This window comes from Cucumis sativus, chromosome 4, assembly GCF_000004075.3.
Source record: "Cucumis sativus cultivar 9930 chromosome 4, Cucumber_9930_V3, whole genome shotgun sequence".
In the NCBI taxonomy this organism is placed as follows: Eukaryota; Viridiplantae; Streptophyta; class Magnoliopsida; order Cucurbitales; family Cucurbitaceae; genus Cucumis; species Cucumis sativus.
In genome coordinates, this window is record NC_026658.2 from 4,986,728 (window position 1) to 5,002,162 (window position 15,435).

Genomic DNA, 15,435 nt, shown 5'->3' on the forward strand with positions numbered 1-15,435 from the left:
TAAAAAAAGAGTTGGAGATAGATATGATACATACGTCCACATTTGAAGAATAAAGTTTCTTAAACATTCTAACATTCTTCTAAAACTTGTGTTTAAAAAATATGACACAGTTCGCTTATTCAATCAAGCATGTGCATTCACTAAAAAGAGAATTAAATGACCAAATGTACGAATTAAGATTGAACTACGTCACATCAAAAGAACATAATACAAAGTTCGATTTCATTAAACATATTTCTTCATAAACCTTGTTCATACAAAAACAGTTAAGTCAGTACTTACGAATGCATGTTTATGGTATATATTGTATATGAATTTGCCAACTAAGTTTAAGGACGAGCTATTTGACAACCAGTTTTATCTACATGCAAAAGCTTTCAATTTTGGGGAATTTGTATATCATATGCATCAACAAGCTAAGTTACAAAAAATAATTTGATTTTTGGAGATGGAGTAATGCTTATTTATTAGGAGATAAATTAAAATAAAACTAACAATTTATATAAAAAAAAATCAAATTTCAAGAAATAACTATCTACCGTTTAAAATGGATAAACAAGACTTTCAGCTAAATAAATAAATAAATATATATATATGGATCAAAGAGTTTTGGAAATTTTTTTAAATAGTTTCCCTTTGTTACTATATTTAAAAATATATTTTTTTTAAATATCACACACGATCGAAATATTTACAATTTATCATGATGTAAAGAATTGTGTGAATATTTTAACATTAAGAAAGTACTAACAAGGTCAAAAGTTTTTATAATTAATTGATTTAATAGACGTATAAAGACTATAATCTTATATCTTTATTTTATATGTGATAAGATCTATAAATTTAAAAAAATTCAAATTTAAGAATTATAAAACTTGTTGTTACAAAAAAATATTTTATTGAGTACAAATTGGGTAGGGTTATTTAAACTTTCACTTTTTCGTCATCAAATACATATATGTGTCACTTATATACTATTGTTTTGTTGGCAAACAAACAAATATTTGCTCATTACTTTTGGTTTCATGCAAATTTGAGATAAAGGAAAAATGTAACAGAAAAAGAAACATTTGACAAAATATTCATCTACATAGGAATATGGAATATACTGAATTTTGTTTTTTGTGGTTTTGTTTCATGAGGGGTAAACTTTTATAAAACAAAATTTGAAAACGTGGCACATAACTTACTGCAAAAGAAAGAAAAACAAGTCCACATCGTGAAATGTAAAAAAAAAAAAGTAAATATACATGATATACTATATATTTCACACACTAAAAAGTGTCATGTGTGCAAAATGAAAAATGTGTGTAACAATGTGTGAATATTGTTGGAATTTTTTGTCCTAAAACTCGTAGTTTGTAAATCATATTCTATTCAATAAAGTTGTTATTGAGAAATTAAATATTATAATCTTAAATCCAATAAATCAAAGTTCCAAGGCTATTTTTTGAATAAACTTGAACTTTATGTGTAAACATAAACGTGGATCAAGTTCGAGTATATAGCCTAAATAGTCTATAGTGTATGAAATAAAGGTTGGGCGCCTTATTTAGAGAAACTATGGATGCGGCCCACTTTGTAGTACAAACGAGGTGATCCTAATCGTTCATGTAGAGACATGAAAGTGGGGGCATCCTATGTAAAATGTTTACATAAGACTGAACCATGAAATAGTCATTTTTACGTTATAACACCGTTTACTGTTTAAAACTGACTATCTCAATTATTGATGACCTAGGTAACTTAGTCTTAATCCTGAGTTAACTATGAACTCCTGTTCATACGAGATTATCCTTAGATCTGCATAGGTGAGGGCAGCTCATCAGCGTTGGCCCAATAAGCCTCCCATTTCAGGGGTAAGATCGGGTGGATAGCTGGGAACATAGGGTACAAGATGGAATTCACTCCTACCCGCTTTAGGGTTAGTAGATAGGTTGCTCTCTTAAGCACTGAATCCAAGTCTTGAACAAGGGGCCCCACCCTCTCACTGGCCCGAGAGGGATTAAGTTTATAGGTTGAACCTTAAACCAATTGTTCAATAGTGGATTAGTGGGACTTAAGGAGCAAGATGTAATCTTGGGGGTAAAACGGTATTTTGACCCAGCCAAGGTTACGAGCAACCTGTGAAGGATTAACTTACTGATTATGGTTTTATCAAATGGACACAAATATATCTATAGTGAGGGGAGTGCAACTACGGGACTTTAGTGGAATGACCCGTTAGTTAACGAATGTTGATTAACTCGGTTTAAAAGAGTTTAGCTAGTTAATCTTGAATCGTTGGAGCCCATGATCTATAGGTCCATTAGGTTCCTCTGCTAGCTCATATGGATTAAACTTAGAACAGTGTGATGAAATAAGTCGAATTGTTCGAATAGGGAGAAGAAAGGAAAACCGACATATACAGTGATATAATCGTCGGTCTTCTAATTAGAAATAGAGCTTTATGTTTTACATACTATAAATATGAATGCAGATTCATACTAAGAAGCTCGGAATTGGTCAAAAATAGTAAAAAAGTCAAAATGTTGACTTTTGACTTTGAAAAGTCAAACTTTGACCGGCCTTATATTCAAATGTGATTTGAATTTTGGAAAAATGAATGCGGATTCATGCTCGGGAGGTTGGAATTAGTCAAGATGGACAAAATGGAAAAAAGTCAAAATATTGACTTTTGACTTAGAAAAGTCAAAGTTTGACTTTTGACTAGAAAAATCTAATGACCATTTTACCCTTGGACTAAGTTAGTGGGAAAATCCAACATTTTGTTGGATAATCCCACTAACTCTTAGTGGGATATGTGGCTATATGAGATATAGACACCTAGCCCACTAAGTTCCACTAATTGTTAGTGGAATATTAGGTGTTGAGATTTGGCAATTGAATTGCATGCATTTTTGCATTAGGCTATAAATAGAGATGTTTTCAAATGTTGAAGGACTTTTGCCTCTTTTATCATTTTCATAATCTCAACAAAAGAAAAAAGAAAGCTTCCAATCTCATTTTATCTCCATTACTTTCTACACCAAAATTGGGTCCCACAACCCGGTTCTTTGTCTAGAGGATAGCAGTTGAGTACTAGTGGTGGTCTCGGGTAGAATTGGTAAGAAGACATCAAACCTTTTGAAAGCTTCAAAGGTAATACTTCTTAAAACCCTAATTTGATTAGTTTATGGTTAGATGTTAATTGTGGCAATTAGGGTAGAAATTCGATTCTTTTTCCGCTGTGCATGACTTAGTTCTATCAAATATAACATTTATATTACTGACATAAAAGTTAGATTTTCGATTCATTCACCTCATATATGATAAAATAATAATAATAATAAATAGTTCTAAACCAATAATTAACTAAAATGTGGATAGATCCAATTTTGTGACTATGGTAAAAAAAGAACTAATATCACTGTGTAGAGTATATGAATGTTAAAACAAGTATTTAGCATTTGTATTTGTATTTGTAGTAAGTAAAAATGAAAAGGAGGGGTTAACTAAAGAAATAAAAGATGGGCACTCATATTCATCAGATTCTTTGTCAACGCTCGTCTTGACGCCCTTCTCTTCCATCTGCCGTTCATTTCCCCTACTTCGCCGCTTCCATTTTGATCCTCTCTTTCCAGGAATCGCTTTCAGCTTCTAAATATACTAACCTTTTTCTTTTATCTCTCTCTCTTTCGATTTCCTTTCTTTCCTTTCTTCTGCTCCCCGGCCCCCCCATCCGGAGTGTGAGAGTGGGTTTCTTCTTACTTCCCTACTGTGTGGTGTTTCGATTGTGGAGTTATGGTGAGGAAACATGGATGGCAACTGCCTGCTCATACTTTTCAGGTACTCTTCTTCTATGCGATCCTCTTCACTTTCTTTCTTCCTGCTCTTCTGGGTTTTTGCTTTTACAGTTTTAGGGTTTTGTTCTACCAATGTGTGCTCTCTCTCTCGGGAAATGTCTGAATTGGGATGGGTTGTTTCTTTGAAATTTGGTTTTCTTATGGCGTTTGCTTTTTGCTGATGTATGGGGCTTTATTCTCAGTCTCTTCCGAGTGACGATGTCCAGATTATTATTTTTTTCCCACTGTCGCGTTCAGTAGTTAAGACTGGGATTTGGTCTGATAGGCTACACGTAGAAGCGAGAGTAATGTTGTTGTGATACTGTAGCTTTTAAGCTCATTAAGTCTAAACTAGTCAATTATCGTCACTGTGTCCTTGAGTTGGTGGCAAGGGATAGGGGTATTTGATAACTGGTAGCAAGTTTTCTTGGGCAAATCTATGTGGGATCATTTATACAAAGTTGGAGAACGATTTGTTTTCTGGCAGGGAAATATGAGGGGTTTTGTGTCATTTATTTTACGTATATCGAGTTATTGTCATTTGTTTGTTTCATAAAAAAAAATAAAAATTGTCACTTCGTTCTCGGTAGTTTTTTGCCTGGTTTGAGTTTGTTTCTAACAGTTTTTTGCTTAAAATATAGGTTGTTGCAATCACAGTGTTTTGCTTACTAGTGGTGGCGTTTTATGCTTTCTTTGCTCCCTTCCTCGGTGGCCATGTCTGGGAGTACATATTGGTTGGCGTTTATTCACCAGTGGTATGCAATATTATTTACATTTACACTCTTCTTGGAGACTAATTTTCCAGCTTGTAGATCCCGAAAAATTAATATATTTTTCTTCCGACCTTGATTTCTGGGCATTTCACCTTTTTCAATGGTGTTTTCCCCAAAAACTATTCACTTACAACACTCACGAATTTTTGAATAAGAAAATTTATTGCACTATCATTTTTGTGGTGACACAAGTTGTTTCTACCATAATTATAAAAAAAAAAACTATAAGTTTTTGACGGTGGTAGGTCCGGAGTATTGAGGGGTGGATTAGTTATCCCTGTAAACCAGATCCCCCTTTAGATTGATCATGCCTGTAATTGCAAAGTGGAATATGTTCCAAACCATACTGTCATCAGAGCATTTTGTGTTCCACTTAAATTATGGGAAATCACTTTCTTTCATTCTCTCAATCTTTCCATGGGATTGCAGGCACTCCTTGTATTCATTCTTTACGTAAGATGCACTGCTATTAATCCAGCCGACCCTGGTATTATGTCTAAATTTGATAATCGGGTAACAGCCCCCAACAATAATCAGGGTTTATCATCAAAGGGTTTACCACATAATTTAGATGAAATTGTCAATGGAAGACATTCCTCCGCATCATCAGCTTCCAGAAGTTCCATCTCAGGAGCTAATATGAGTAAGAAAGGTTCTGTAGGAGAACTTGGTGGAGTAGACAATCAAGTGGAACAGCCAACAGTTCGAAGTGCTGATAACATTGGACTAATTTGTTGCGCACTATTTGTACACGAGGATTGTCGAAAAAGGGATGGAGCGGCGGACCCTCTTAGTGCTGCTGAGGATGCTTTATTTTGCACATTGTGCAATGCTGAGGTATTGGTTTGGATGTGCTATTGTAGTTCTGAAGTAAAAATTATAGTATCATAGTCCGTCAGAATATTTTACTTTCAGAAAACAATCACAATCAGAAATAAATTTTATGATTCCCGTATTGGCATTGATTTTTTCTCCTTATCAAGATTGTTCCAAATTTTTATTGAATGCAGAGAACGATACTGTTCCTGGAAACTTATATTTTGAAGAAAAACTACATTTCCTTGAAACTTGTGATTATGTAAAATTACTTTACGTATTAGCCATTAGTTTTGAGATGTAAACTACTATCCAAGTACCATGAGCACTCTACTAGATATGACTTTATCTTTACCACAAGAAGCACGAACACAGATACGGGATATGACACGTTAGGATACGGACACGGCAGCTCGGCAGTTTTTTTAAAAAGTTGGACACAGACACGTTTTTTGAATATAAAATAGATGTGTGTATATTGATATACTAACACTTCTTTATAGATAAAAATGTGTTGACCTAAAAACAGAACATACTTCATTAAAACCATACAAAATTATGTCCGGTAACGATATTTGAAACCTTAGAAAATCTAAAAAGATTTAGTTGCTACGACTAGATAATGTCATCTTAATATCTTAGGATTGATCAATACATAAAGACTCAATCTATAATAGAATTTTTTTGCTTAAATACTTTGGAGATCTGTGTCCAACCTGTTCCCGAAATTTGGAAATGAAATCTCCAGAGCCTGAAGTGTGGCCAGATGTATCCATTTCTGACATCCAAAATGAAGTGTCTATGCTTATAAATTTAAAACTATAATCCTAAGGCATCACTAGAGCTTCTGGTTCTTAGATTCTTCTTCTTCGTTTTTTTTTCTCGAATTGAAATGATACTTGACATTATACAGTTTTGTTCACACTTTACAAGGATACTCATTTTGTCTGTCAAGTCCATGTTGTTCAATGAGTTTAAAGGAGTAAAGGTACTGAACTTGTAAAGAAGACCCATAATATCTTTTAGCAACAGATTTTTGAACCATGAATTTTTGGATTGACATACCTTTCCCCTTCCCCCAAGATTTACTTGGAATCTTGGATACTTATTCTAAAATTGGTCGCATGCAACTATGATCACATAACTTTTTATTTTGATTTTATGACGTTTGAATTTTTGTGTTCCAGGTCCGCAAGTTCAGCAAACATTGTAGAAGTTGCGATAAATGTGTTGATGGCTTTGATCACCATTGCCGGGTATATTTTTCGTTTTTTGTAAAATGATTTAGTTTTTTTTCGACTTTCATTTTCTTAAGGTTTTTATTTGGAGATTGACTGTTTTGCATCGTGGTTGCAGTGGCTCAATAATTGCGTGGGGCAGAAAAATTACATCACATTTATTTCTCTTATGGCCGTAAGTCTTGTTTGGGTAAGCACTAAAACCTGGATAGTATTCTATGACATCATAGCATACCCTTTCTTTTTGCTACTGATTACTATTTACCTTTGTGGTTTAGCTTGTTGTTGAAGCTGGAGTTGGTATTGCTGTTTTAGTGCGTTGTTTCGTAAATAAAAAAGGCATGGAAGCTGAAATTATCGATCGACTTGGAAATGGTTTTTCTCGTGCCCCTTTTGCGACGGTTGTGGTAAGGAAAAATTAAGTAATTTTGTCTGGTAACAAAAGCAAAGTTTTTGTAGCTTTGCATGTGACTTTGTCAAAAAAAATTATGTCAAGTGCTAATTGCTAATTTGAATTTGGTTTTATCTAGGCTATATGTACAGCAGTTTCCATGCTAGCCTGTATCCCTTTGGGTGAACTTTTCTTCTTCCACATGATATTGATTAAAAAGGTCAGTGGTGAGAGCTCAAATTGCCTTTAAATTTTTCATCTTCTCCTTCATAGAGAAATAGTGGTATTGGCTAAATAGTCCAATAAAACAGCGCTACATTTACAATCAAAATAGTCTATCCGTATCTTTGATCAATTTTGAAATCTAATGGATCATGGATTATACTGTTCACTTGGTGCTTGAATTTCCTCATTAGTTATTTTACTACATGTGTTGAAATAGGGTATTACAACCTATGAATATGTTGTTGCAATGAGGGCTACAAGCGAGGCCCCTGCTGGAGCTTCTGTTGACGAGGAATTGCCAAACATAATGTACTCTCCATCAGGATCTGCTACCACTGGTTTGAGTGGTGGAAGTTCTCTTGGTTTACAGTACAAAGGGGCATGGTGTACACCTCCAAGAGTTTTTGTTGATTATCAGGTATTGTCATTAGTTATGGATTATGCTATTTGTTTCAGTTTTTCTATAAGGCGCAAAAATTTTCTTTATGTAACGTGACAGCTGATAGTTTATTTATTTAGTTCTTAAGCATAGGTTGATAGTCATTTTTCAGTTGCTCCTGTTTATGTCTAAATTGAAAAAGGGAAAAATTGAAATACGGCTTTGGTAAATTAGAGCATAATGAACCAGTGTAACTAAATTTGAAGAAGGTTTTTATAAAATATGAAACAATAAAATTTTAATATGCTTTTTAATGCTATAATGTATTAGTGTGAAGCCATAGAACAATAACAAGGTATTGTTCAAGGTCTTTCATTATTAATTTTTCTGTAACCCTGCTTTTGGAAATGAATAAACCAACACTGAGGTTGACATTTTGTTTCGAGGCAATCATATTTCTATTTTATCCACGGGGAAATTGTGCATGCTTTACCCACTTCACAAGCTTCTTTCTACTTCAATAAAAAAAGACTGCTTCTTTCTATTAACGAAGCTCACTTAATGCATTAGGATGAAGTGGTGCCTCACCTGGAGCCAGGAATGGTACCATCTACTGTGGACCCAGATGCAGCCGGAGCTTCAGAAAGAGGTCCAAAAGCACCCAAAAGAGCCATTCGTCTTAGTGCTTGGAAACTTGCAAAACTGGACTCTAATGAGGCCATGAAGGCAGCAGCCAAAGCTAGGGCATCATCATCTGTTCTGAGGCCTCTTGATAACCGCCGTTTCCCAGATACTGAATTGAGCTCCAGTGGCAACGTGAGTGTTAGAAGTAGTGTGAGCACCGATACTGGTGTAAATAAAGAGATTAAGAACGATCTTAGACTTTCTCCCATAAGAAATTCTTTGGCTCCAAGTCAAGCTAGTCGGGATGATTATGAAACTGGAACACAGAGTGTGAGTAGCTTCAGTAGTCCAAGCCATGTGCATGAGACAGTCACTCTGAGTCCTCTTCCACATGGTAATGGTTTGGGTCGTTTTAGTGCTGCTTCGTCACTTCCCAGTCTAGTTCCTGAACGCCCGTATGCTTCCAAAGGATCCTACCCTATTGTCACTGACTCAAGATCACATACCTCTGGGTTTGATGATAAGGTTGCTCAGAGGGGGAACACTACTGATCCATTACTGCTTTCAGCTCCGACTACTTCTCTTCTCAGAGATGTCAGAAAGACATCAGTTGTCTGGGACCAAGAAGCCGGGAGGTATGTCTCAGTTCCTGTATCAGCTTCAGAAACTCGTCCTCCTCGATCATCTGTGCAGATAGGTTTGCCAAATATAAATGCAGAAACAAGCAACAATGCTAGAAAGCCGATTGCTCCATTGCAAGCTACATCATCTTCAAACACAAAAGCTCCATTGCAGCAAGCAGAGAAGTTAATGTACACAGGAGAATCCATTTTCTTCGGTGGTCCTCTAGTGAATGTCCCTTCTCGGGATAGTCTGAGAAATGAAAGAGTCTCGACTTCAAGAGAGAGTCAAGACAGAATGGCGATGAATCTATCCCGTGAATCAAGATTTAAAAGAGACTCGGCTTCAAACCAACTTCCTGTTTTTGTACCTGGTGGTTATGAGCAAAGCCGTCCATCTGGTTCTCGTTTAAGGTAGGTAGGCACATAGGTTGGTCGATCTCGAAGCATATGATTTGGCTGCCCGAAAGGTGTAATTAGAAAACATTCTCCTGTCTGCAAGTTGGAAACAAAAGCCAAAAAAGATGGAATCTAATGTTGGCCCTGAAATCTTGCAACCTGGCATTGTTGGCAAACGCAATTGGTTGGTACATGTGAAGCAGTTTCCTCAAGAATGCATTTTGATTAACACGGCTTTAGGTGTAATTTGTAATTGAGGTGGGAATCGCTCCTTTTTCTCCATCTCAAAATTGTAGCCAAAAGGATATTCCTAGTTTTTAATTCTTAGCCTTCGAACTTCATTGAGGCAATCCATGGAATTAGTTATCTAGTTTGCTTCCCCAATATTTTTTCTAATCATTAATTGACACCATCATTTTCCACTCTCATCTTGGATTTAAATACTCGTAATATTCTTGTGTCGAAACCTTTTCTTTCCTCTCAATCTCACAGGTTATTTGGGCAAAAATCAAGTCTGGTAGAGTTCCAGTCCTTTACTTCTGAAAGGAGTGGAGGATTCTTTTTAAGAGAATGTATCTTTTTCACATGTGACGTTGACTTTTCTAGCTTTTAGGGGCTGAGACATTATTTGTTATATTTTGGCACTTGTTGGACGTGTTGAAATATTGTCTATTGTTTAAAAGGACTTTTGGCCAACATTTTGTTTAATGTTAGTGTAAGAAATTCATACAATCTTAACCAGATATGGTTTACTTGTTACTCATTCATCTTGGGATGGGATGAAACTCCATATTATTAATGCTTTTATAGTTAAAAACTTGACAAAGGTGCTTTGAGTAGAAGTAGTAGTTGGATATTTGGTACGAAGCTGTTAAAAGATATTTTATTTTAATATTTGGCAATTTTCATATTATGAATCTTCTTTTGTGTAGAGATGGGAATAAGTTTCATTTTCATATTATGAATCTTCTTTTGTGTAGAGATGGGAATAAGTTTCATATTATGAATCTTCTTTTGTGTAGAGATGGGAATGAATGATATTTAAGGTACTAACTGTTGTAAATGACGTGGATGGAATATTTAAATTTAAAATGTATCAAAATTTTAGATTCTGTTAATTTATTATATTTTATATATTTATTTTGTTATATTTGAAGATGTTTTGAAAAATTATATTAAATGACAAAGATTTTAAAAAATATTTATAAATATAGCAAAATATCGTTCATCGTACATAAAGTGTAATACTTTGCTATATCGTGTAAAAATTGGTTTATTTTACTATATTTAAAAACAATGTAACTAATAATTATGCATTGAGGTAATTTACATAGCAAATGTTATCTCGTTATTATAAAGATAAGCGAACGAATTAGGGTACCTTGAAATTTTAGATTTGAACTTAACTATTTGCTTAATAAATACGAAAACCATTCTAAGAAAATTAATCTTAAAAATTTGTCGACTAAAAAAAACCATTCATGAAAAGTAATAACAATAAACAAACTAAATCGTGCATCACTCAACTAGAAAACAAAAAAAAGTTAAAAGAAAGAAAAATTATCATCTCTTTCTCACTTTTAAAATTGGAAAGAGAACTTTTTATTTATTTATTAACTTTCATCATTATCACACTTGATAAAGTAAAGCTTACACAAAGAGATATGCTCATCCCTTCTTCTCACTTTTATCACTAATTTTCCTTTAGAGATAATTTACTTAAAATTTAATTAAAATGTGACTTTAAAGCTTACAACACTCTTAATCTTTTCTAAATATTTTTGTTTAAATTTATGAAAATAGCTAACAAAACAAAACATTTAGCTAACTTGAATTAAGTGAAGATAAACTATCAAATTCAATTATTAAAAAAATAAATTTCGAATATTACAAGTCGATCTATTATTTATTGAAAATTCACATTCTTATTTGAATTGAAGTTTTATTGAGTCTTTCTTACGTTTCATTTGGGATGACATTTGCAATCATATTATATTAGGATTATATACGGTAACTTTTACCTTTTAGCTTCCTAAACAGTTTTCAAATTCAGCATAGTGTTTACAATTCTCAAAAGATGCAAATAAACCAAAAACCTACCCAACCAAATAAAAACCAATTAATTGATTTTGTTCTTCTTATATTGGATATTGGTTTTGCTTCCATTCTTTATAAAAACTAATCAATTTGGTTCCCTTTTTGCCTTTTAATTGGGTTGAAAAACGATAAAATTGACGTGACTTTTCATCGGAAGATAAGCTATCTAATCTTGACTTCTTTTTCTTTCTATTTACAATAAACTAATTGATCCCTCTAACTTACTTTTCATTACTTTCACTCTCTTCTTCTCCTTCTCCCATATAAATAACAGGCTCTGGCGGAGGAACTTCTTGAAATGTTTACAGCTAGAAAAATGGGGAAAGTCTTCTTTACAAATAGTGGTTCAGAAGCCAATGAAGAGAAGAAAATTATTGAACAAACAAAATCCAACCAATTGATTCATTTTGTGTTTAAAAACATATATAATAGGTCAAGTTGTTGTTCTTTTCAAATAATTCTCTTCCCAAAAAGACCTAAAAAAGTTACCCCATATTGAATAGTTAATTAAACTTGGTTTATCTCCTACATTCAATTAATTGAGTTGAGCGGAGTTTTGAATGAAAAAGTTAAGTGTATTTGTGTTTTGTTACCTTTTTCTAATACATGGGGTTGAAGTGAAAATGATACATAAAGTGTCAAATAAATTGAGTTGTTTCACCATCTCCCATATCCAAGCAAGACTAGCAATGTTGGTTGATTAGTCGAGTTACTTAATTAAATTTTTTTCCTTTAAAACACAATCTCAATTTACTTTACATTGTCAACTCAACAACGCGGGCGAGTACTTGGAGGATTGGCCCCGGCGGGCTAAATGGAATCACTAACCCTTATAGTCACTTCAATAATAATTTTTCTTATGTTGCAGGTCCAAGCTGTGCTAAGGAAGTATGATAAACTTTTTATTGCTGATGGGGCTCATTGCTAATGAAATTTTTTGTCTTCATCATTTTACTTTGTTTACAAGAATGGTTTGATCAGTATAAATCACCTGGTTTTGCCTTCAATATTTCTTTCTGATCTATAGCTTATATGTGGCTTTGGAAGACTAGTGACAATGTATGGATGCGATAAATACAATATTAAAACAGGCCTTGTTTCCCTTGCAAAGGTGAAGTTAACTTAAACAAATATCTTGCTTAGTTTAGGCTTTTCATTGTTTCTATCAAGCCTAATAGTCTACTGCACACTGTAGACACTATCATCGGCTTACCTTCCTGATCATTAACCCTGAAATCTTTGATGTGGTATTACTCCCATAGCAACGAGCTAGGTATACTGCTTATACAATAAACTAGTCAATTACTGTTAATATAAAATCTCCAACTCCAGTAGCTGATAGCCTATTTTCTTTATCCAACAATATTACTTCCAGGTTCCTTTTCTCATGGATTTACTTATTCTGGACATCCGGTCTCACTTGAAACACTCAAGATCTACAAGTACGTTCATACCCCTGTTCTTTTCGAATTTTACTTTCATTGTTCAGAATGACAGAGAAACCTTAAAAGTGGACAAACATTTCAAAGATCCAATGATTTGTTGGTACAATAAAACTGCTATAATCCATCAAGGAGGACTGGACCTACTTTTCCATTTGAATCAGTCGGCGTCCTTGTTTAAGGATGTAAACACGATCTGAAGTAAAAAAAGAATAAATGTAGTAGTTATGAATTATGATACAAACTCACATACAGAAGCAATATGTTTAAAATGTGTTGAAAAATATGTGAGAATGTCGAATAAATACTAAATTGTTGTGTCGTGCCATGACGAACTACTACCCTGAAAGCAAATATGGCCAACTGTGGTGCTAATCCTGTTATCGGTTGCCCCCAAGACTAACACAGCTTTATTCTAATGTACACTCGTCAGAACAAGGAATAGAAACAAAACCGTTTTTAAGCTCGGGACTTGAAAGTATAAAGAGAGAGTTGGAATGGAATTGATGTTTGAGTGATCATCACAAATGGGAAATGACTCCAAATGATCCATTCCCTCCCCTCCAGAATGGGATATGTTTTATCTTTATGTAATTCTCATCGGTATATATACATCTTAATCGCTTATATCAAGAAAACACCTTGGTTTCATCGCCAAGCCTAATGTCGTGAAAAGAAAGAGTATATGATTTGAATCAAATAATTATAGCCTAAAAAAATAGCATAGTAGTTTATAAATCTTGATATTTCTGAACCAGCTTAACCTCAAGATAACAAATCTCTAGAAATGCGGTGGATCTTGATTTACCAGGTCATACTTATGCTTATAGGTTGTTATCTGTTTTATATAAACAGGAGTTGGTAAATATTTTGGAGCTGAATGTCGAAAAAATGGTTTGATAATAAGAACTGGAGGGGATACTATAACGCTGTCTCCATCATTTATGATCTCTCCTCAAGAAGTTGATGGGGTATCTGAAAAAGACTAATAATAACATGATTGAGTAATGAGTATCAATTCTCTACATGTTTTCTAAGAATTTGATCCGCCGTTTCTTGATTCCAGTTAATGAGCAAATACGAAAAAGCACTGAAAGCCATTGAAGAGAGTGAAGGAATTGAAGGCTCAGAAAAAGAAGCGGCAAATAGTTACAATGAATGGCTTGAAGGAACAGAATCATGTCTACACTCAAGGAACGTATAAATCCTTCTGCATCTTGGATGTTGTGAATATGATGTTTGATATAGATTTCAAAGCCTTCTTGAAATAAAAGCTCCTATTAGAATCTTTAACAGACATTACAAAAAAAGAAATGAAAAGACTTGTAAAAGAGGCAAATTATCTTACAAAATGATCATCTTTTAGCTTCCTTTTCAGCCTTCCTTCTTGCTCGCCTTTCTCTAGAACTTGAAGTCATCTGAAACCCTCCTTTCTGATCCTCCAATTCATCCAAATCTTTGAATGATTTCTTAGCGATCCCCCAATTTAAGAACCCATTAATTGGTTTATAATTTGAAGTAAAAAAATGTGTAAAAATTGGAAAAAAAGAAGGAAGACAGAAAGGTACCTCTCGAAGCTCTGAAAAGCTTACAGCGTAGAAGGTAATGGCGGCAGCAGCAACAATCCCAAGCATTGGAATCCCCATTTCCTGCAATCCATCCATTTTCCCCTTCCTTCTTCCTTCTAAACTAAATCTGTACTGGAGAGTGGATGCTTCGGTGACTTGAAGCTATGCTTTTGTGAAGACGGATAAGATGACGTAATCAAGATAACGTCTTCTTTTTGTTTATTTGAAATAAGAGATTCAATATGAAAAACTATTTTATGTTTTCACACTTATATTTGATTCTAAAATTAGATTCTACTAACAAAAAAATGTTTAAATTTGTTTCATGTTATATAAAATTAGTTTTACATTTACTAGATATGAAGTTACAAATATTTTATTTATGATATTTAAAAAAGAAAAATTGCATCTAATCATATAAACATTTACAAAAAAAATAGTTTAAACAATTTTTTTTCGTATTGTAAATATGACAAAATTAGTGATATCAGACGGTCAGTAAATCGACTTTTAAATTTGATACTTTTACAGTTTAGAAAATTGAGTGACATACATCCTATTATCGTAAACTTTTTTACTACTTTTTAAGGGCTCCTTTACAAAGTTAGTTAAATTGCAATTCTTTTAAAAGAAAATTAGATGACAAAATTTGCTATTTTTTTTAAGAAAAAGGAAATTGCGTTAGATGACAAAATTAGGTTAAGAAAAAGGAAATTGTATTAGATGACAAAAAAAAAAAAACTCATAATATCTATTTTTTTTTTTTGTATATTATAGGGTAAACTCTGACGATAACTTTTTTTTAAATTTGCTATTTCTGTAATTTTGAAGATTGTAAGTGACATCAATTTATTATCATAATTTCTTTTTAATATTTTTGCAAACTTCTCCTAACCAAATGGTTCTAAATGAAAAATGCTCCCAATATAACAAAGTTTGGATGAAATCCTAAAAATTTGTTGTTCTCTAAATGCTTAATTTAGATACTTATTATTACCTAGATGAGTTTTATTACAGAGAAGATGAGTTTTATTATAGA

At 33.4% G+C, this 15,435-nt stretch overlaps 2 protein-coding genes across 3 annotated transcripts; one reads left to right on the forward strand and one right to left on the reverse strand.

Annotated features, from left to right (window-relative positions):
- Positions 1–3,529: 3,529 nt before the first annotated feature.
- LOC101211028 (probable protein S-acyltransferase 19) lies at positions 3,530–9,717 on the forward strand. Its single transcript, XM_004147686.3, has 9 exons — positions 3,530–3,828; positions 4,466–4,579; positions 5,027–5,434; positions 6,601–6,669; positions 6,770–6,841; positions 6,930–7,058; positions 7,182–7,262; positions 7,485–7,685; positions 8,217–9,717. The coding sequence occupies exons 1-9, from the start codon at positions 3,784–3,786 to the stop codon at positions 9,306–9,308; spliced, it is 2,211 nt and encodes a 736-aa protein (XP_004147734.1). The 5' UTR covers positions 3,530–3,783; the 3' UTR covers positions 9,309–9,717.
- Positions 9,718–12,519: 2,802 nt separating this feature from the next.
- Positions 12,520–14,638, reverse strand: LOC101211279. 2 transcript variants are annotated; one of them, XM_004147687.3, is made up of 3 exons: positions 14,397–14,628; positions 14,177–14,297; positions 12,520–13,024 (listed from the first exon to the last, which is right to left on the reverse strand). In XM_004147687.3, exons 1-2 carry the CDS (start codon positions 14,490–14,492, stop codon positions 14,184–14,186), a joined length of 210 nt encoding a protein of 69 aa, XP_004147735.1. In that variant the 5' UTR covers positions 14,493–14,628; the 3' UTR covers positions 12,520–13,024; positions 14,177–14,183. The 2 variants fall into 2 exon arrangements, with proteins under 2 accessions (XP_004147735.1, XP_011653258.1); XM_011654956.2 differs by lacking the exon at positions 12,520–13,024 and adding an exon at positions 13,810–14,086 and having other exon boundaries at positions 14,397–14,638.
- Positions 14,639–15,435: the final 797 nt, after the last annotated feature.

Excerpts from the sequence above, each read along its gene's own strand:
- LOC101211028 (XM_004147686.3), top strand. The coding sequence starts at position 3,784 with ATGGTGAGGAAACATGGATGGCAACTGCCTGCTCATACTTTTCAG. Across the intron at positions 3,829-4,465 it reads TGCCTGCTCATACTTTTCAG|GTTGTTGCAATCACAGTGTT; the intron begins GTACTCTTCTTC and ends CTTAAAATATAG. Across the intron at positions 7,059-7,181 it reads CCCCTTTTGCGACGGTTGTG|GCTATATGTACAGCAGTTTC; the intron begins GTAAGGAAAAAT and ends GGTTTTATCTAG.
- LOC101211279 (XM_004147687.3), bottom strand. The coding sequence starts at position 14,492 with ATGGATGGATTGCAGGAAATGGGGATTCCAATGCTTGGGATTGTTGCT. Across the intron at positions 14,298-14,396 it reads GCTTTTCAGAGCTTCGAGAG|AAATCATTCAAAGATTTGGA; the intron begins GTACCTTTCTGT and ends GGGATCGCTAAG.